At 36.6% G+C, this 22,766-nt stretch overlaps 1 protein-coding gene across 1 annotated transcript; it reads left to right on the top strand.

Annotated features, from left to right (window-relative positions):
- Positions 1-183: 183 nt before the first annotated feature.
- Positions 184-17,654, top strand: LOC121411731 (RNA polymerase II-associated protein 3-like). The gene is made up of 10 exons (XM_041604568.1): positions 184-426; positions 2,412-2,597; positions 3,948-4,103; positions 5,075-5,202; positions 6,345-6,466; positions 7,295-7,458; positions 14,720-15,145; positions 15,889-15,986; positions 16,361-16,455; positions 17,101-17,654. Exons 1-10 carry the CDS (start codon positions 259-261, stop codon positions 17,181-17,183), a joined length of 1,626 nt encoding a protein of 541 aa, XP_041460502.1. The 5' UTR covers positions 184-258; the 3' UTR covers positions 17,184-17,654.
- Positions 17,655-22,766: the final 5,112 nt, after the last annotated feature.

Genomic DNA, 22,766 nt, shown 5'->3' with positions numbered 1-22,766 from the left:
TTCTTCTCCTCCTTCTTCTTCTTTATTATCATTATGTTATTATTTTAGTATTCTTCTACTTCTACTTCCTCTTCTCCTTTTTCTTATTCGTTTTCAATCTTGTTTTCATCCTTTCCTCTTTCCCTTCTTTAATATCTCCTCGCCTCACATTCCTCATTTCCTTCAATGTGATCTTTCACAAGCCTCCATAGAATTGACTCGTCTTTCTGTCGTCTCGATCGTGCAAGGAATCAAATTTCTGACCCCTAAATAGGCAAAATGAGTGCGGATAAATTCCTTCAACTTCAAAAAGATGTGAGACATAATCAAGAAGACATCCAATCTTTCTTGCGAGATCTTGATTCATGGGAAACTAACATCAAGAAGAGAGATAACGAGTTAAAACAAGGCACAGGAGGAGATGCTCCAGCAAGTTCGAAAGAAAAGGTACGGTACGGTATCGGACCGAGATTGAGTCCCCCAGTTGCGGCGGGCTCCCCACCGGCAGGCCGTCGGCGGTGCATGCAGACAAGGCGCGGCGTAGGGTAAGATGTAGACAGCTGGCAGCCGTCTGTTTCGAGGAGTTTTTTAACGTTTTTTTTTTTTTATTTCTCCTCGTACACAGACGGCTCGCTATCGTGCAGCCACCATTAGGGGACTTGCAATGCAAAATCCCCCTGTCGGGGCTTTTCAATTTTTGTCTTTAGTTTACTTTAATGAATAAAAATTTCGAAAATTATAGTGACCAGGCAGAGTGCAAATTTATATTCCCTCTTGGCATCAATTGCCAAAAAAACGGAGAAAAATGAAGTTAAAAGGAATAAAAACAGTGACTTACCTCGGCTGTCGCGCAAATTCACTTCCCCGTTTTATCCGATCTTAAGTACATAAACATATGGCCATTGAGTCCCCTGTACAGATCGCGCTAGAACTTCGGTCTCTGTATTTGGTGAGTGAAGCCAACGAAGTTCAGCTGAACAACCAACAAACAGAGACCGAAGCTTTTGGTCTAGGTAAGATGGTGACCATAATTTGCGCACATTTTAAAAACTATCATGAAGTTGATTTTCAATCCAAAATTTCGCACAGTTCACACAAAATTAATCAAAATCATAGATACCAAACGGAAGGTAGGGTTCCAAAGTCAAATGAGCTTGACAGAATATTAAATATAAAGTAGGGCCTACCGTAATTAAACTTAAAGTAGGCCAGTAGAGGCGCACGGCCAATATGGGAGACTCAAATGTGGGAGATAATCTCCCATATTAGAGACTTGCTTTGCAAAAGAACAAAAGAAACAACACCAACAAAAGCATGATTTTTTCCACCCAAAATATTGTTTTGTGTGTGGATGACAACAAAATCCTTATCAAAACAAATGTAGACGGTGAATTTTTAAAGTAGACGGTGAAAAGGGGTAATTTTTCATGAGGAATCTGCTTATCACATTTTTATCTGCCGCCAAGGTAATCCTTTTGGAGCAAATGTAAACAAAGGAAATTGGTCTCCAAAACTGGAGACTGTCTCTGAAATTGGATACCCAAATTCTTTACAAAAGTCTCTGATATTGGAGATAATCTCTCTCATGGGAGACAGTCTCCAATATTGGCCGTGCGCCTCTACTGTAGGCCAAGCAGGGTTTCGCCGGTGTCGCGGTCGCGATCTCAAAATTCCATAACGATTGACTAGTGCGCGCTCGGCTGAAAAAGTGTCATAATAAAGTGTGAACTTAATTTGCACACGATCGATTTGCAAAGCTTTAGAAAATAAATAAAACAGTTAATTGTATCAGATGGAGGTTAAAATGCCATAATTTTACTTATTTGGAGACTAGACCTCTGCTTGCAAACTGGCTATTTCTTGATGCTTGCCGAGAAGTTCAGATTTTTTCGGAGTGGACGCAAAAGGAAATAAAATTTGCCGATGTTTTGCCAATATTTTCACAAATAAGAAAATTTCCATACTTGGCAATTTTAAGTCGCTTTTTCTGTTTGTGATATCAGTTTTTCAATATATTTATTAGACATTGAGATATTTGACCCTGCACAAAATTAGGTAACGCGCGAATTATGGTCACACCACCATACATAAATTATAGAAAAGTTTCAATGCATTTTTGCCATTTTAGTGAATTGTGGACCTTCTGCAGGCTACACGCGCCAGCAACACGCATCAGATGGTCAATGGCTATTCATAATGATAAGCTATATCTATGCTCACTAGGCTTATGAAGTTTTAGATCTAGACCTAGGCCTACTTGATTACTAATATTAGGCCTACTTTGTTTTACTTTTTGACATTTGATTTACAAAATTGCCCTTGCCTTGCTGTCTTAAAAAAAGCAATGAAATATAACATTGAAAATTTTAGAAAGGTGCCTGAATAGTTCATGATTACAATTTTTTTTAAAACTCGTCTCTCCATTTGAACAGGTAATTCCACCAATACGAAACAGAAAGGTTGACACCAAGAAGAAGCGCAAAAAGAAGCAGGATATTGGCAATCCAACTGATTCGATCTCCAAAGAGGCTACCTCTGCTCAAACCAATGGGTCATCGAGTACAGAGGGGAAAAAGATCCGCTGTTATGACTACAGAACGTGGGATAAATTTGATGTGGTGAGTATGTATTTGCCGCGAGGATATAGTCTCTACATTCTACCATGTACCCAACTGATCACTTCATCGAAGATAAAGCAATCTAAGAATTGAATATGAGGTATATCGCTAATCAGAACCGCAACGCATCATGGGATTGCAAAGGGGGCCGTTTGCTAGCTCTGCGCATGCGGACTGTCTGCGTGTGTAACGGCCCCCTTTGCGATCCTATAATGCATTGCGGTTCTGATAAGCGATAAACCTTATAGATTTACTCGGGTTTTAAAAGTTACTGGGGAGCAGCATCAGTTATAACCCAAGTATTCATAATTTTTTATGAATATTTTTTTCGAGATGTGACTGGTGAAGTATTTTTTCAGACTATTTTATATTTTTACCAAAGTGATTTTTAATAAAATGAGTAGGCCCTATTTATTTTCTTTGCATGTAATTTTTCTGTGATTTGCAGGAGAAAATAATGTATTATTCATGGGTACATTTTTCTGCTTCTGTCCATTTCAAATAACATTTTGTAATATTTATAACCTGAAATCAAATCTCAATTGCTCTTTTACTCCTAGGTTGTACAAGGCTATTTATTTACAAGTATGTTTTTACATTTAGGGGTGAATTACACTCCCTGTTTACTCTTCTGCATGCTCCTTTATTGTAATTATTATTCATAGTATCATTATATATTTGACCAAATCATGATATAACCATAAATTACTTTTATACATGGTAAAAACAAACAATACAGAATAGATCAGTGCTACATGCTGGTCAGGGGTGATAAAAGCATAATAAAAAGCTGTTGCTCGGAAGCATATCACCCCCCCCCCCCCACCTGTAGCTCTGCGTGAAAAATTTATATCAACTTTAATACAAAATATAGTCTAGCTCAATGTTTAGCGAAATTTCCATAAAAGAATAATAAAATGCATCAGCTGATTGATGTTTTACCTATAACTGGAGAATGATTGAAAGTAATAATTAGAAAGGTGGTCTAATACAGAATAGTGAAATAAAACATGATGAGTATTGCATTACTGTTCTGATCCAATCTGGAAATATGGAGATAAACACAGTAAATTGATATAAACGTGTCTAATACAATGGACTAAAATTAATAATATAATAATTTAAGAAGCCCAAACAAAAATGAAATTAAGATTGATCTTACTTTTTATCTTCTAGCAAAGAGAGATTGTTTTAGAGTTTAAGAAGGAAGGAAGGTAAGGAATTGAGAACAGCAGCATCTCTTACTTCAGTAGTGAAAGCATTCCATATTCTTGACATGTTAACTATGTTAAAAAAAGATAAAGAAATAAATTCTAGAATCCTTATCCTGTTGTCGTTCCGTCACTTTAGGATGCAGCCTGTGCAGCGTTGGATAGTGATGACGAAGAAAGCGCAAGGAAGGCACAAGAGGAAGACGACGAAGAGGAGGAGACGGACAGTGAGGCAGAGAGGGAAGAAATGGAGACACAGCGGAAAATAATGGAGGCTAACGCAGAGAAAGAGAAGGTGAGCATACTTAGTCGAAAACGTCAATTAGAAATCTTATTTGTAAACTTGCAAATGAGAAATCTAGATGTTAAATGAAGCAAGTAAATTAGTTCTTCTGTTTCGCAAAGCAGACCAGTAATCAATTTGAACAACCCACATACAGGTAGCAGCTTGTATTACCCAGCTTACATTGGGGTTTTCAAGAATCCCTTTTCTAGTTAATGCAATATAGAAAATTTTATTTCATTACCAGGTATTATTTTGAATGAACTGATATTTTTGCAGATAACTGAGTACAAGTAGAAAATAGGACAGACTTCTGAAATAACCATTCCCTTTCATTTGTCTCTTTTTAGTTTAAAGGCCTCTCCCAAATATGGGTGCAAAAGAGTCATTTCATCCACTATGTCTCTATTTTTGTACATAAAAAAAATCTGTCAATGTAAAACACCATCGCCGATTAGCTTAAGCATACTTTTGGTGTTATCAATAGTACGCTAGCACCAATCGGCAGTGATAGATTCCTGCCACCAACTACACTCTCTTGCTACATTGCTATTATTCTGTGCAATAAAAAAGTGCTCTTTTCTTGCATTGTATAATCTGTTTTTTTTTTCTCTCTCCTTTCCTTTTGAGGCCTCCATCAATTTCGTTATTATGTTTTTGTTATGGAATGCAGAGAAATGATCATACCTCTTTGTTATTGAAATGTGGAAATAAAATAAAATGAAAAATAAGAATCAGTCATGTACAAAGTCGTTTGTAACTTAACACACAGCTTTAGGAAACACGACCCAGGTGACAAGTGGTATTGTCTTACATGTACCTGATTAACTATTAGTGAAATTTTATTGCCATGGTTATTTGATTTTTCTATCCCTTTTTCACATCTTGTTGGCATGGACTAGACTTGACCTTCCAGCCCACACATTTTTTGGGGGGCACATCTGATTTATATATGAATGTGCCGAGTATCCATTTTTTTGCAGGGAAATGTTTTCTTTAAGAAAGGCAAATATGAAGAAGCTTTAGCGTGCTACTCTAAAGGTCTGAATGTTGACCCCGACAATGCACTTCTTTCTGCCAACAGAGCAATGGCTCTTCTCAAATTAAAGAGGTAAGTCGTATGGAATAATTGCTTGGGTGTTAGGACATCCTTTCTTATTCTGGGAGAAATCCCTTTTCTATGGAATATCTAAGTAACTGTCATGTGATGTTTAGCCAAAATCCCAGCTTGATCTCATTTGATGAAGGCAGGAGACTGTCCTATTAGATACTGTGTGATGCTGCAGTCATACTGACGAAACCAACCCAAGCCGACTGATAATGTATTATAGGAAACAACACAATGGCCCGTATTCTGACAGCAGGTTTAACTTAAACTCAGGTTTAAAGTTGTGGTTTAAGTATGGATAGCCAATTGTTACATAAATCACTAACAGTAGAGACATCATACTTCAGCTCATTTGGCTCTCAAATCATTCATAATTGTCTAGGAAGTATAAATATATGATTGTATTCACCATCAATGAATCAAGAAAGAGCACAGTAAACATAAGAAACATAAAACGTAATAAAAATTTTGATACTTATGGCTTCCCATACTTAAACCACAACTTTAAACCTGAGTTTAAGTTAAACCCGACTACAGAATATGGGCCAATAGATTTTGTCGGTGTGGATTTGTCTTTGTTTTTGTGACTGAGGGATTATGGCAGCCATGTATCTTCATTCTCCTGAACATTCAACATTTTGAGAAAAAAGGTTCTGATGCCTGAGCAGCTCACCTTGTATCTGTAACCACTTTAAACTTGGTTTGTGTTTGAAAGAGGTTGATTTATGAGTTGTCGGGAGAATAGCATTTCACCAGATTTCAACTACAATTTTCGCCCTAGGATAAATTGGACCACAATTTTGTGCAATCTAGTTGCAAAATCATTCACCAAGTACAATCTGCCAGTGAAAAGTTATAATTTTGTATTAATAGAGTAATGAGAAGAAACATGTATTTCTCTGAAGTATTCGGTACCTTCATTATCTTTGTTATGATAATTGGAGAAGGAAGACAACGCGTGATATTCTATAGAGCTTAGAAGCGTGGGCTTAAATTCTTGTTTGGTCTAAAATTTAAACTAAGTTTAATTGTTGGAATGCCACCCAATGTGAATTATTTGACGTTATCTTTTTGAAAACTGTAGTAATTCACTAATTGATATGATAGTACACCAGACATCCATTTCATTTTTTATATCTCAAAAGGTATGAAGAGGCAGAGAAGGACTGTGACTTGGCAATATCCCTTGATTGTACATACGTCAAGGCATATGCTCGGAGAGGGGCTGCCAGACTGGAACTCAGTAAATTAGAAGAAGCCAAAAAAGGTATTCTGAATAAAAATCAATCAATCTAGTCTACAGTATATAGTGTATAAAGACTGTTCGATGGGGGGGGGGGCAAGAATATGGTTCTTTATGAGAACAGGGATTAGGTTTTGATTGATTGGCCTTAAGATTCCAAGACTAGATACTCTCCACTAGATGGAAACGCCTCCATTACATCTTTTCAATAGGAGAGATTTCTGGGGACCACCAAGTTCAGCTTGCTGAATTTCTGACACAAAACCCTTTTTTTTTTGGTCATTAGTGTACCTAGAATATTTGCATCATTTTGTTATGTCAATTGTCCAAAAGGGAAGCAGGACTATAAGTTTTAGTGTGAAAAAAAAATCATACAAAAAATATGAAAGTGATGATTTTTTAAAGTAGTACAGAGATGTCATTTCTAGACCTCTGTGTTTTCAAATTTGTGGCTTTGGTAATATTGTGATGTGGGGTAAGCACATTTGCTTCCATAGACAAAGTGTCTATTTTTTTTTCTTTTTTTTTCTCAAAATGATATTTTTGAAGAGAACAATCTATGAAATATTTCCATTACTGCTCCTATAAGAAGAAACCTTCAAACTTATACTAATTGAGTATGTGACAAATGGGACAGTTGTCCCTACTAATTTTCATAATGATAATCTACTCACAAAATTTGCCATTTTGAGATTTACATGGTCCCAATAATATGATTTTTCCCGAAGAGCAATGACTTTCACATTCCTTATTCCTTTTTTTCTTATATTTGTTCACTTAACAAATATTATTCAACTTCCAAGATTGTTTTCACCCTAATTGTGACTTGGTTCCATTGGTAATTTCCTTTAGATTTCCAGCAAGTGTTGAACATAGAAACAGAGAATAAGCAAGCTAAGAATGAGATCAAGAAGATAGATAAACTGCTGAAGGAGAGAGAAGAAGAAAGACGTCGAGCAGAAGAACCTTCAAACGTAGTTCACGCTGTTGAAAAACCACCCCATCTTAGGTCAAAGGTTAGTATTGCATATAAATACTCCTTATTGATATTGGCAAATTATGTATATATTCCATGGATATTTCATATGGTTGTTTGTCCCATTACTTTCACCATCCCTGATTATATGCTAACTATATTAATCTTGCTGTTGGTGTGAGAAATTATCACCTGTATGCCAGGTTGCCGCTCTGATGGCCAAAATGTGCAGAAATATTGAAAGTCTTAGCATTTCTGTTGTCATACTGGTATTCTGTCGACTGTGCAGATCTTGTCTCTGGCAAAAAATGAAATTGACCAATAATTGTACAGCAGTGGTCAGCTCATGGCCTGCAGAATGCAGCTGTGTGGATTTTATTACATATTCATCGCTTATTATTATTATTATTTGTTTGGCGTCACCTGTGCCTGGGAGGCGAAAAGCGAACTGAATCACTGTGACCAGCAGGTCTCTCCTCTCGATATAACTGATTGGGGGGGGGTGCAGGTGGACCACTACACCAGGGTTTCCCCCTACTCTTAACGTGCAAAGGTGGTGACTCTCCTCTACACGGGGCTCCATTTAACGTCCTATCCGAGGGACGGATTGTTTTCCATTGTAACATAGCCTACATCTATGAAACATGGGAGAGACGTTTACACACAACGCACTGGCTTCAGTCATCCGCCGGGGTGGACTCAAACCCACGATCTTTGGTTTGATGGGCAGACGCATTACCAACTGAGCCAACACCGCTCTCTTGCCAGCTGAGCGTTTGCTTTGGAGACACTTAGATCCAGGGGATCGGAGGTCAGATTCATTGCGCTTCTTGCCAGTCTCAGCCTTTTGTCAAAGCCATCCACTGTTTAATTAATAATAATAAGGTCTAATGCAGAATAGGGTCTGATGTGGAAGACCACACTAAAAAACCAGTCATGTGGTCTAGTGGCATTGATATTGCATTAGAGTGTAATTGGTGATGTGCCTTCTCTAGCTCTCTGCAGTGTTCGTTTTACCTCAACTCATCCTTACCTTCTATCTTTCCCCTACGATTTCTACTTGTAGCTCTGGTTTAAATTATTGTTCTCAATTTCATACACAATTTTCCCTCATTAGATTTGTACCTGAAATTCCCATCTGTTTATGTTCAGGATTTGTATCTTCCATTTGTATTGTATGTTATGCTTGTATTTTGTTTTGTTTTACATGTATGTTATACAGGGCCCCAAGTACAACAGTATTTCACTACTGATGTGGTTACCCTGTTTAAATAATACCAAATAAATAAATGAAATAAATAAATAAAAAGAATTTACACATTCCCTGAGGAATTTCAGTATTTGATACTGATGGGGTTACCTTGTATAAATAATACCAAATGAATAAATAGATATATGAATAAATAAATAAAATTTACACATTCCCTGAGGAATTTCAGACATAGCAACAGGTTAATTGATATTAAGACCGTGCAACTCCGTGCAGAGGAATTGAGAGTTCTAAACAGCTTTTGCATTTTTCCTTCGGGCATCTCGATAAAAACTTGGACCAGGGGAGCATTTCATCCAATTATACATGTATTTGTTTGACAAAGTTTTTGATCTAACACCTTTCTCTAATTTGGATTGGATGAGATGCACTCTTAATATGGTAACTGTGTGATAAAGGACTTGTCAGGTAAAAGGCCTGATAGGTTATTTTCTGAAATGCCCACCTGGTCTTGCTTTTTGGAATTTTTATTAAGTTTTGTTGCTGCATTGTTGCTTTAAATTCATCAAAAATGATGGGCAGTGTTATTTGAAATTGTCAACTATTTAAAAATTGGAATCCTCGAATCTGCCTATGAAAAAAACTATTTTTAAAAGAGGCTAAATCTACATGTAAGTGTCATAATTATTACTTTGAAACACTGAAGACCATAGAGATGTATATTATTGACACTAGAGTAATCGCTCACATTGACGCGCGCGTAATGCGGCTGTGATTCCATGTATTGCGCAGCCGCCATCTCAAAGAGGGCAAGAGCAAGGATTTATAACACACGGCTCTATGGGAGAATATCACATATTTCACTTTTTTACATTATATTTTCAATTTAATGATGTATGCAACGTTAAAATCACAAACATTTTTATGTTAAAATATATGATAACCATCAAGGAGATGGACTGAACATCCTGAAAACGGGGAAAAACGACGAGGTCGACTGAGTAGTAGTTATTCAATATATAAGCCATCATATAGCATATACCGTGACAAGGGTGTCAGATAAGGTCAACTTAACACTTTAGAGTGTTCATATGTTCTCATTATTTGGTGCTCATTTGACACTCAGTGTTCAAGCAATATACTGTGTTGAAACAACACTTAGAGTGTAAAATAAACACCAAATACTCAGAAGTGTTGAAACAACACCGTGACAGGTGTTGGATAGAAATATTTTAACAAAAATTATTGTTGAAGTTACACTTCACTGGAGTAACTCAACACTGTCTGTTGTTGGGGTATATATTTAAAAAAAATACCCTAGTGTTAAGTTACACCGTCAGGCTGCAGGTGTTGAAGAACTTGAAATCGGACACCAAATGGTGTGAATCCGAACCGTGAAACAACACCAAAGCTGGTGTTGGATTTTTTTTTTTTTTTTACACCAATGGGTGATTTAAACTTTCGTTTAAATTTTCGTTTCTGCAGGTGTTCGAGGGTGTCAAATGAACACCAAATGGTGTCAACTTCATAACATTCTCCGACTCGTGTTCAAATCGAACACCAAGACTGGTGTTGATATATTTTAACATCCTAAATGTTGGTAATCTTAACACCAGTGGCAGTGTAACTCCAACACCAGATGGTGTGGTCCTTTATTGATTGGGCTGATGTTAGATTTAACACTCGTGGTGTTGAATATAGCTAACGTCGCATAGTCTCCAATATTATATTTAATGGGATTATCAGTGATTGAACTGAAAGGAGGGGAAACTTCAGACCAAGCCCTGATCTACATCATAGGTAATGCACGTACAGCAACCTATTTTTTGCCCTCTTTAAGATGGCGGCCGCCCCGAACATGGATTCACAGCAATTTGATGAAGTCCGCCCTCTAGTGTCAATAATATACATCTATATGCTGAAGACAAACCTATGAATGCGATTTAGAATCTGATACCCCTTTCATAAACCCCATTAAAATGAATTAGGCGGCTAATAGCAGCATAATTTGGTCGTAAAATTGGAGGACTCTGATGCTGCTATTATCCGCATAATAGCAGCATCGGGACAAGATTTTGAGTTTATGAACGCATTTCCAAATTATGCGGATAATTGCCATGGTGCGGTCACAAGGTCACCCTTTTCCAACACAACCGCATCGGAGGGGGCGTGTCTAGTTGTCATGGCGATTATCCCCCTTTTTCAGGACGGGCGCTCGTAAAAATAATGCGGCTTATTTTCGGAGTTTATGAACGCAATTTTTATTGAATTATCCGCATTACTCTTAGGCGGCTAATTGGAGGATAGGTTTATGAAAAGGGTATGAGCTTTTATTTTTTCTATTTCTATGATTTTCTGACTTTAGTTCTTTTGTTGGACCTTGCTATTGACGTGAATAGTAGGTCCTGCTGGAGAATGTTGAAAGAAAACAAAAGATTTTATCTCTGACTGGATATGGGTGTCAGATTGTTTATACAAAAACTGTATACATTTTGGTAGTGGTTAACGTTTTGTTTTGATGGTGATTTTCATTATTTTTTTTTGTAAAACACTTGATAGAGAGTAAATTACAGGGTTTGAAAATATTGTCACCATTAAGCATTAGAAATTGAGCTTCCATCTGCATGTGTTTTGAATCCCAAAATATAATAAATCCTTGTTTAAGCCATAAAAGTTGATGATATATGTGAACCGTGACTTGTTAATGAATATTCATTAGCTAATTTGCATATTCATGAGCAAGTTTGATTTCACTGATGGGGGTCTATTTTTTAATAGATTGTTAATTTATCATCTTTAAGTGGATCAGAGGATGGAGTCTAATCATGTGATTATTTGACTTGGATATATTTTCACAAATTCATGCATTGTCTCAGGAATTCCTGACATAGCACCAAATAAAAATTGGTAAGACTTACGAAAAATTCTTAACACGTGTTTGAACAGCTTGCTCATCTTATTTATACGTGGATCCGGCCTTTTTTTCTCTCTTTTTTTTCAATATTGCTGCCAATTCTGCTAAAATATGATTAGAAATGTGGGGATGTGACATCATCAACCCACCTAATGAATATTCATGACTGTTTTCATGAAATATTGCTGAACTTTGAAATTAAATAATTTTGTTATTTGTTATCCGATTTTTGATGAAATTTTCTGCATTTTGCTCAGTGAATTCTACTCTATTAAGCTATAAACTCTCTCAGCCCGGACCATCCCTTTAATTCAAGTGAAGGGTTTGCGAAGCAGACTACTTGCCCACAGCACCTCACCCTATTTGGTGTATTGCTATGATTTTCTTACTTTGGTTGTAGTGGTGGACCTTGCTATTGACTTCAATAGTAGGTCCTGCTGGAGAATGTTGAAAGAAAACAAAAGATTTTATCTCTGAATGGAAATGGGTATCAGATTGTTTATATAAAAACTGTATACATTTTGGTAGTGGTTAACGTTTTGTTTTGATGGTGATTTCATTATTTTTTTTGTAAAACCCTTGATAGAGAGTAAATTACAGGGTTTGAAAATATTGTCACAATTAAGTATTAGAAATTGAGCTTCCATCTGCATGTGTTTTGAATCCCAAAATATAATAAATCCTTGTTTAAGCCATAAAAGTTGATGATATATGTGAACCATGACTTGTTAATGAATATTCATCAGCTAATTTGCATATTCATGAGCAAGTTTGATTTTCACGGATCAGAGGATGGAGTCTAATCATGTGATTATTTGACTTGGATATATTTTCACAAATTCATGCATTGTCTCAGGAATTCCTGACATAGCACCAAATAAAAATTGGTAAGACTTACGAAAAATTCTTAACACGTGTTTGAACAGCTTGCTCATCTTATTTATACGTGGATCCGGCTTTTTTTTTCTCTATTTTTTTCTTCAATACTGACCACTTCGAGATTTATGTAAATCTATATCAAATCTTTGATTTGATGCCACTGTATATTTTGAACCTTTTTTTCAACAAAAAGAGCTTTGGGAATAATTTGAATTTATCAGCCCGTAGCATGACAATCTTTGTGCATGGGTGCTTCTATTTTGTTTCATTTGTGACTTTTACATACTCCGCTCATCTTATTTATACGTGGATCTGGCCTTTTTTTTCTCTATTTTTTTCTTCAATATTGCTGCCGATTCTGCTAAAATATAATAAGAGATGTGGGGATATGACATCATCAACCCACCTAATGAATATTCATGATGACTGTTTTCATAAAATATTAAATAATTTTGTTATTTGTTATCTGATTTTGATGAAATTTTCTGCATTTTGCTCAGTGAATTCTACTCTATTTATTATGTTATAAATCTCTCAGCCCGGACCATCCCTTTAATTTGAGTGAAGGTTTGCGAAGCAGACTACTTGCCCACAGCACCTCACCCTATTTGTGTATTTCTATGATTTTCTTACTTTGGTTGTAATGGTGGACCTTGCTATTTACTTCATTGGTAGGTCATGCTGGAGAATGTTGAAAGAAAACAATAAGATTTCATCTCTGATTTGAAAAAGGTTTCAGATTATCTATACCAAAACTATTTGCATTTTGGTAGTGGTTAATGCTTTGTTTTGATTTTCAGTAATTTTTGTCTCGCCCACCAGAGGTGAAGGCGAGACTTAGGGATCCAAATGTTGTCTGTCCGTCGTCCGTCTGTCACAAACCTGTGATGGCACATAACTCCACAACCGTAAGTCGCTTTTCAACCAAACTTGGATGGTAGATGGACTTGGGGGACCTGCATGTTATGCTGCAGTCTGAGGTCATATGGTAAGGTCAAAGGTCATTTTCAGGTCAACGTTAAAGTTTACATGCAAGACTCTCTTATGACACCTAACTCCACAACTGTAAGTCGCTTTTCAACCAAACTTGGATGGTAGATGGACTTAGGGGACCTGCATGTTATGCTGCAGTCGGAGGTCACATGGTAAGGTCAAAGGTCATTTTCAGGTCAACGTTAAAGTTTACATGCAAGACTCTTAATTCCGCAACCGTAAGTCGCTTTTCAACCAAACTCGGATGGTAGATGGACTTGGGGGACCTGCATGTTATGCTGCAGTCTGAGGTCATATGGTAAGGTCAAAGGTCATTTTCAGGTCAATGTTAAAGTTTACATGCAAGACTCTCTTATGACACCTAACTCCGCAACCGTAAGTCGCTTTTCAACCAAACTTGGATGGTAGATGGACTTGGGGGACCTGCATGTTATGCTGCAGTCGGAGGTCACATGATAAGGTCAAAGGTCATTTTCAGGTCAACGTTAAAGTTTACATGCAAGACTCTCTTATGACACCTAACTCCACAACTGTAAGTCGCTTTTCAACCAAACTTGGATGGTAGATGGACTTGGGGGACCTGCATGTTATGCTGCAGTCTGAGGTCATATGGTAAGGTCAAAGGTCATTTTCAGGTCAATGTTAAAGTTTACATGCAAGACTCTCTTATGACACCTAACTCCGCAACCGTATGTCGCTTTTCAACCAAACTTGGATGGTAGATGGACTTGGGGGACGTGCATGTTATGCTGCAGTCGGAGGTCACATGGTAAGGTCAAAGGTCATTTTCAGGTAAACGTTAAGTTTACATGCAAGACTCTTAAATCCGCAACCGTAAGTCGCTTTTCAACCAAACTTGGATGGTAGATGGACTTGGGAGACCTGCATGTTATGCTGCAGTCTGAGGTCATATGGTAAGGTCAAAGGTCATTTTCAGGTCAACGTTAAAGTTTACATGCAAGACTCTCTTATGACACCTAACTCCGCAACCGTAAGTCGCTTTTCAACCAAACTTGGATGGTAGATGTACTTAGGTGACCTGCATGTTATGCTGCAGTCGGAGGTCACATGGTAAGGTCAAAGGTCATTTTCAGGTCAACATTAAAGTTTTTGAGCAAGGCTCTTATGACAAGTGTTATTCCATCCCAGTCATTTCACAATGAAGTTTTTATATAATCCTCTTGCGTGCCCTCACAAATCATATTTCTGGTTTTTTCATAAGTGGGCGAGACACAAAATTGCTTTTGCCTTGTTTGTTTCATGAAATGCTCTCTAGATTGAATTATCTTTTCTTTGAACCAACAGAGACCTTTGAAGAGAATGACAATACAAGAAGTTGGAAAGGGAGTGGCCGAAGAAAAACAGAGGGAGAGAGAAAAGATGAAGATGGAAAGGGAAAAGCTCAAAGTAAAACAAGGAAAGGGTGACAGCGTGCCATCGGACCAAAGGAAACAAAATGGAGATTTGGATAGAACTGATGATAAAACGATACAAGAGATCAAATCAAGGACTGATGGCAGTAGTGACGGAAAGGCAATGGAAAGTAATTGTCCAAAGAGTTCAGGCTCAAAGCAAGGCAAGGGGGATTCCCCAAGAGGAGGAGGAGGGGTTTCCCCTAGAGTGGCATCCAACAAGCCAACCGTTCCTGGTGTGCCATCGACATCCTACCAGCTACAGGCAGACTGGAAAAGACTGCAGTCACATACTGATGTCTTATTTGAATATTTCAAGGTAAGTAATTATGCACCCTGACTACTGTATAATCAGCTAGTTGTCTGATTTTATCATTTTTATGTTGAACTGTACTAACTGTACTACCACACTTTGTTGTAAATATTTTTTTTTATCAACAATATTCAAATGTTTACAGGTTATTGTATAATAAAAGAAATGACAGAAACATCATAGATATGTGAGTGAGATAATTGCTCATACTAGTCTGGCCTGTTCTCACTATAGTAACCATCCACATTCTTTATTTTAGTTTTTACCACTATTATTGATATGGGAAAGGTCACAATTAGGGCTGAGTCAAAGCAATGCTTCCGGTCACCAGTGCAATTTCCTCCAGACTGGTGAACCGCTTAAATAAAGAAATACATAAGAAAATCAGTGTTGCCAAACTATAATGAAAATACTGACCACTTCGAGATTTATGTAAATCTATATCAAATCTTTGATTTGATGCCACTGTATATTTTGAACCTTTTTTTCAACAAGAAGAGCTTTGGGATTTGAATTTATCAGCCCGTAGCATGACAATCTTTGTGCATGGGTGCTACTATTTTGTTTCATTTGTGACTTTTACATACTCCGCTGCAATTCTGTAATGGATTGAATAAGAGTTGCAAATGGATGAAACAACGTGGCCGCTTGTACCCATTTTAAGCTCATATATATATTACAGACAATTTCTTTAAGTGGGATTTAGAGTCTAAATCAAATAATGATAACAAATCTTTTTCCGCTTGTAGAAAATCCCACCAGCCAGCTATCCAAAGCTTTTCCAGAACTCTTTAGAGACTGCAATGCTGAACCAGATACTCCACCTCTTAACAGTGTCTTACATTCCGTGAGTTTTCTAGTATAATTTAATTCATTAACACTTGATTATGGTAGTTTGTCTTTTGTTTTTGTGAGTTTTAAGTGTAACAAGTTGCTGTCAGACTTCCCATTTACTTTGGTTTTACAATTTCAAAATTAATTTTGATACAATTTACATGTATACTCTCTTTATTTCATACCCAGTCAAATCTGGGGACTTTTCACAAAACAGTATATTACTTTACAAACATATTGAATATGCAGTGCCATGTTGAATACCCAAATCTGTTTTTTGCATTCATTGCAATGAAGTTTTAGAAGTTTATTCAAAATTTTCAATGCTAATGATTCAATTCCAACACAGAATGATTATATTCTATTTAATTTGATTCCATCCAATAGGTCCAACACGCCCATCTTTGAAACGCTGGAGAGGCTAACGGCTGTGAAGAGGTTTGATATGAATGTTATGTTCATGTCGCAAAGAGAAAAACAAGGTAGGATAGTATGTCCTGGATTTAGTGGAGTGAAAAAGTATTATCCATTCCCATAATCCAGTTACTTCACTAAAATTGTTACAGTATAATCTATTGGAGACTGGCCGATCTTGCTATAACATGCATTTTCTATGGACCCCAGTCCAAAGGTTTTTTGGCTCGGTCTCAAGCTGGAAATACTAGATAGGATGACATTTTTGCAACTTTTCCCTTTGGACCCGGGTCCGTCTTCTTGGGATTGATACCATTCAAAGCAGGTTTCTTGTGTGATATACAAGTGATGTGTATCCTGGGCTTTGTAACACAAAAGTGAGCAATTAATCACTAATTTGAAAGAACAATTCTGATTGGTTCCCAGTCAAGTCTATTGAGCGAAATGCGCATGCAACAATGATCTCGATAGGCCATTTCATTTACTGATTTAATAGCTAACCTTTGTGGTACAAAGCATCAAACCCACTATCAGCAACATTCAATGTCACATTATTTTTATATCATGCAGCCCTATTCTCTTACATTACCCAAAATTATTTCAGACATTTTTTTTATTAGCATAGTGGTTTTGAAAACTAATAGATTCTGTGATGCCATAATTATCATCAGCAACTAAACTCATATATTTTTGTGTCTCTCTATCACTCTTAGTAATACAAGGATTGTTTTCTCATCTGAAATCAGAAGTGGATGAGCAAAAGCATTGGCAGCTTGCAAAGAAGTATGGTTTATGACACAACAATCTCTCCCAGTTTGATCATGGAGCTTGTTAAAGCATAAAATGAACCTAACAATCAACCAAGAAATTGCAGATGTGTGTGTTATAGATTATGAATAACTGTTATGGTTACAAAAAGGATATTCAGTTCTTGGATTGCACATACCTGATCATCATCTAATGTCTCAATGAGCTTTCAAAGTATTTTGGATGAATCTACACTGGCTTTAGCCCAGCTGCCTTTTACGGCACACAAGCAATTCAAGGATCCTGCCAGGTTCCCAATTACCACACCTGGGTCGGGTGTGGCAATTATATTTTATGATCTGGATCATGAATATCAGTCTGCCTGGGCAAATTGGAGTTTGCAAGTTCAACGTCAAGAGAGATTCCTTATCGAGTGTTGCAAGGATATAAAAGCTGTTGGGACAATAACAAATGGCATTATGGGGTGCCGATTATGGAGCGTGGAGCGTTGTGGCCCAGTGGATTAGTCTCTGGACTATGAAACAGCGGGTCGTGGGTTCGAATCCCAGCCATGGCGTAATTTCCTTCAGCAAGAGACTGATCCACAATGTGCTGCACTCAACCCAGGTGAGGTAAATGGGTACCGGTAGGAAGTATTCCTCAAGATTGTGCGCTCTAAACGCCTAGCTTAGCCGGGTAATATAGGAGCGCCTTGAGCACCTAACAAGGTGGATATGTGCGCAATATAAATACCCTATGTTATTATTATTATTATTATATTATCATCTAGTTTATACAGGGGCCTTGTGAAGTTACATCCGCCTAAGAATGACAGCACTGACCTTAGCGCGATGAAAACAACATATAAGAAACACAATGATATAATGTCAGAAACAGCACTGAAAATTTCAGAAAGATTTGTAAACTTCCACATAATGAAATGGGTAAGCTCAATTATCACGATGCTCAGCACAAAGTATGAATGCGATGTTTGTGTATTATGCATTGTAGGCATGCCAAAACGCAGTACTGCTGTATGGGTCGCTAGTGCGTTGTTTTCGTCGGACGGTCAGTAGCTAGGGCTCGAGATTAAAAATGTCTGGATGTTCGCCCCGGCCTATTAAATGGTGCGCTATATTTTAACCCAGCGTTAGTGCTAGCTGCTTAGAGGCACTTGGTGCATTTAAGGAATCAATTAAGCCAGTTATCCATTCACCTAACTTGGGTTCAGTACAGCATAATGTTGATCAATTTCTTGTAGAAAGAGATTATGCCATGGCTCAAATTTGAACCCACCCTCTTCTGTTCCAAAGGCGAGAGTCCGAACCACTAGACCACAACGTAAATTATGATTGGTCTGTTTAATTTTCTAAATCATTGTACGAATACCTATGTTCAAATCTATGAGTATGCTATCATCCTTACTAAAAGCGAATGTAATATCTAGTCGTAATGTCACAGCCATTGTACAATTTGGCGACGATTTGAAACTATCTTGGCCTTTACTCAAAATAAAGGTTTACAATCATCCAAAAGTGTTGTATTTAATGTTCTTTCGGTTAATTTGAACCTGAAATAAAAAGAAACTTTTTGTTCATATTTTCAGAATCTGAGCAAAATGCGATTTATTCCAAAATTGGATCGTGGACCAGTCGTAAGGTGTATGGTGGCCTTGAGTGTGGAACAGTTTTTCTGCTCCATACTGCATATGCTCATAATTTTTGAGAACTCGATAATACTGGATTGGGGAGATTTGAATACTGGAAATAATTTTTGGCCGTTTTCAGGCCTGAACAAGTTCTCGTAAATTTTCAGTATTGAAATGCTAGAATAGGTGTGAAGCACCTTGTGAAATGTGCACAGAAGAAAACCTACATGTTTCAAGTAAACTTAAAATGAATACAGTATACAAAGACTCCATCAATCAAACCTGTGGCCTGTACCCCGTAACATAAAGCTTAGCGATTGATCGTGGGACTGATATTTACAACTGATCATACATAATTAATGCGATCATTCATAGAAAGCAGCACTATGATCAGTTGCTAAACTTATGATACAGGGCACAGATTTAGTAGTGTTTTGTAGGGATGGTCCGGGATGAAAATACATAGAGTAGAATTCACTGAGCAAAATGCTGAAAATTTCATCAAAATCGGATAACAAATAATAAAGTTATTAAAGTTAAAAATTTAGCAATATTTTGTGAAAACAGTCGTCATGAATATTCATTAGGTGGGCTGATGTCACATCTGATCTCCACTTTCCGTTTTCTTATGTTATTACACAAAATCATATTTTTTTCATTATTTCATACTTGTGTGAATGATATGTCTCCCTTATAATGAAATAAGTTGCAGCAATAAATATCTAATGCACTAAATCAGTTGTCAATCCAATTTTTTTAGTTCTTGGAGGAAAAAATTTGAATAAACTTACTTTCATATGATAAAATACAAAAGAACAAGTGGAGAGTGATATTATCAGCCCACCTAATGAATATTCATGACGACTGTTTTCACAAAATATTGCTAAACTTTAAAATTCAGTTACTTAATTATTTGTTATCCCATTTCGATGAAATTTTCGGCATTTTGTTCAGTGAATTCTACTCAAATTATTAAGCTATACATGCTTTCAGCCCGGACCATCCCTTTAAGAGTACGTATCCCTTTTTTATTGTTTGTTATCAGAGTGGTTGTCTTTCAGGAATTCTGTTGGAAACAAAAAAAAGTTTTAGAATAATGCACAGATAAAGGTCAGCATTTCCAATACAGAGAAATCACTTCATGTGGAGATACAGACAACAGTTAAGGGGTGCATTATACTGTTTTTATCAACTTGAATTCATTAAGTGCTCTTCTGAGTAGGGTTTTTGTTTGTCCCACATTAAATCAAACTTTGTATTATATTTTGTTTTGTTATGCATAGTTTTAAAACTAAAATATACAGTCCATGGATGGAATTCATGAAAAGGATATTGAGTATGACTTGCTTTTCTTCAGTACATTCCTGTAATGCATTTAGTGGTCAGGTTGTCATCCGATGGTAATTACCATGGCAACAATGTGCAACGTACAGCCATTCTATGATTTCAAATAAGATATTGTACAACGCCTACTTAGCTTGATGTACGCGAGCAAATGGGAGGCCGAATGTCAAACATTCGTACCGTTGCACACAAGACGTACCATCCAAAATGTACCGTTTTAGGAGGTAACGTCACAATACAATTTAATTCTTTGCGCTCAGTAAACTGAAGGTCCAATACGCGAACATTCTTATTGGTGCAATAGTGCAAGATTTTGCATTCGGTGAAAGAAAGAGATGCTCTATTCAACTCTGCTAACACCTCGTTGAATAGAGCATCTTTCACCTCATGCGAAATATCGCACTCATGCCTATTGGCTATTTGTATACCATTGAATTGAAGTTAATATAGCAGTAACTTTCATGCAAGGGGGCATATACCTCTCTCACTACAACTAAATAACAAAAATTGTACATCAAGTAAGAAGTTTAATAATTATCAAGGCTTTAATTTCAGCAAATACCCTTAACATTCCAAGAATACAGTTACCACAAAGTACTGAATATTGCATTCAATTGACCTTTAAGGTTTCATAAAACCAAGGCACAATCATGGATAAGGTAATTGATTTTCACCATCTTAAAAAATGCATTGGTAAGAAATCTGTATTCCAGGTACTGTTTCATGAAACAAATGGTGATTTTTCATTGACAAATTTGCTCTAAGCCAAGCACATGCAAGGATGATGGTAGCTTATAACAATAGTGAATAATCACTCTTTGTTTTCATGAAAGACTCCCAAAATTTGGGCTGGATTAATCATTTCTCATGACTACATCTAGGATCTGTTGCATAAATTTTTTTTCCACAGAAAACTAAGTTTTTTTCACTTAAAGTTTTTTCCAATTTTTAATGTCAATGTTTAGCAGAAAATTGTGCTTAACTGAGCTTTCAACAATACCAGTTTCTTATGGTAAAAAAATTATGCAACAGGCCTCAATATTTTCTTTGGTAAGGGAATTAGGCACTTTAGAAATAAAATCACTCAATTCTACAACTATATGCCCCCTTTCCAGAGGACAAAGTATTCATTTAAGCAATGAGTGATTTTCACTGTTCCAAAACTAATGCCCCTTTTCCACAGGACAAAGTTGTTGTTTATAAAACAATGAGTGATTGATACAAAAAATCACTCAGTTCTATAACTAATGTCCCTTTTTCACAGGACAAAATATTTGTTTGAAAATGATTGATTTTGAAACTGATGTGATCTCTGAAATGGCAATGAATAACGACAGAGATACTGGGGTACCCAATACAATGTTGAAAGGTCTTTTTTTTGTTTGGGGGGAGGTGGTGAATTCAGGAATCTTTACAGTCTTCTATGGAAAGGTGATATCAGGCAAGTTAATTCTATGAAAGACAAGAGCGAAATAAGTAAATATACATAGTACCATCACCAAGGCATCCAGTTTCAGCACAAATACTATTTCAAATAGAAAAAATAATAATCTAAGTAAGGCACCTTTTTGATTATCTGATTTCATGAATTAATACTCCCTGCACCAAAGAAACATAACAAAAATAAAACAATGAACTGTAGACTACACAATAAAGGGTGCATTGACTTCCCATCCAATGAGAGATTATAAGGCCGGAATTCACAAAGGTGGTTTTGGAAACCATCGGTGAACCCATGCTTTATGCAGATTTCCTGAATAAATTACGCTTATTTACCGCGTATCTAAAAAAATGTCCAATGCTGATGCATGCTTTTATTACAGTTTCCCAAATCGACACCTGTTGCCATGAATAAGCACACTACTTTATTCATGAGTCCACTGTTTTGAAGAGTGGACTCACTAATTCAAAACAGTGGACTCATGAATAAAATAGCAAGCTTCAATGAGGCAACAGGCATCAGTTAAGCCCAATGTGACAAAAGCAAGCATCAGTATAGGACATTTGTTTACCGGTAATATATGCAGTAAATAGGCATAATGTATTCAGGAAATCTGCATAAACCACGGGTTCAACCGATGGTTAGTAAGGCCACCTTTGTGAATTCAGGCCTGAATGTTCTCTATAAGTACTGATACCCTCCACCATCTTTATTCTTGTACACACTGCTATGTAGGTTTATTAAAGGGGAAGTTCACCCTGACAAAAAGTTTATTGTAAAAATAGCAGAAAAAAAAATATATTGCCGAAGGTTTGAGAAAAATTCATCAAATAATTAAAGAGTTATTAGAATTTCAATTATTTGATTTGTGACGTCATATGCGAGCAGCATTCCTACATAGCGAATGGTAAAAAAATCAATGAAATGTCATTTTGTCAGAAAATTGAAAATGGTTTTCACTGTACCTTTTGTATATCAATAGACAAATCACTTCACACCCGATCATGAATGGAAAACAAAATTAAGTCCTCAGGAACCATACAAAATTTGAAATTCATGCATTTTATATTACATAACACATGGGGCAGCTGCTCGTTTATGACGTCACAAATCCAAAACTTTGAACTCTAATAACTTTCTTACTCTTTAACAGATTTTCCTCAAACCTTCACCAATATTTTTTACTATTTTTAACAGCG

The sequence above is a fragment of the Lytechinus variegatus genome, chromosome 3 (genome assembly GCF_018143015.1).
Source record: "Lytechinus variegatus isolate NC3 chromosome 3, Lvar_3.0, whole genome shotgun sequence".
NCBI lineage: Eukaryota > Metazoa > Echinodermata > Echinoidea > Temnopleuroida > Toxopneustidae > Lytechinus > Lytechinus variegatus.
The sequence above is the reverse complement of the archived record's forward strand: the minus strand, read 5'-3'. Positions and strand labels throughout refer to the sequence as shown.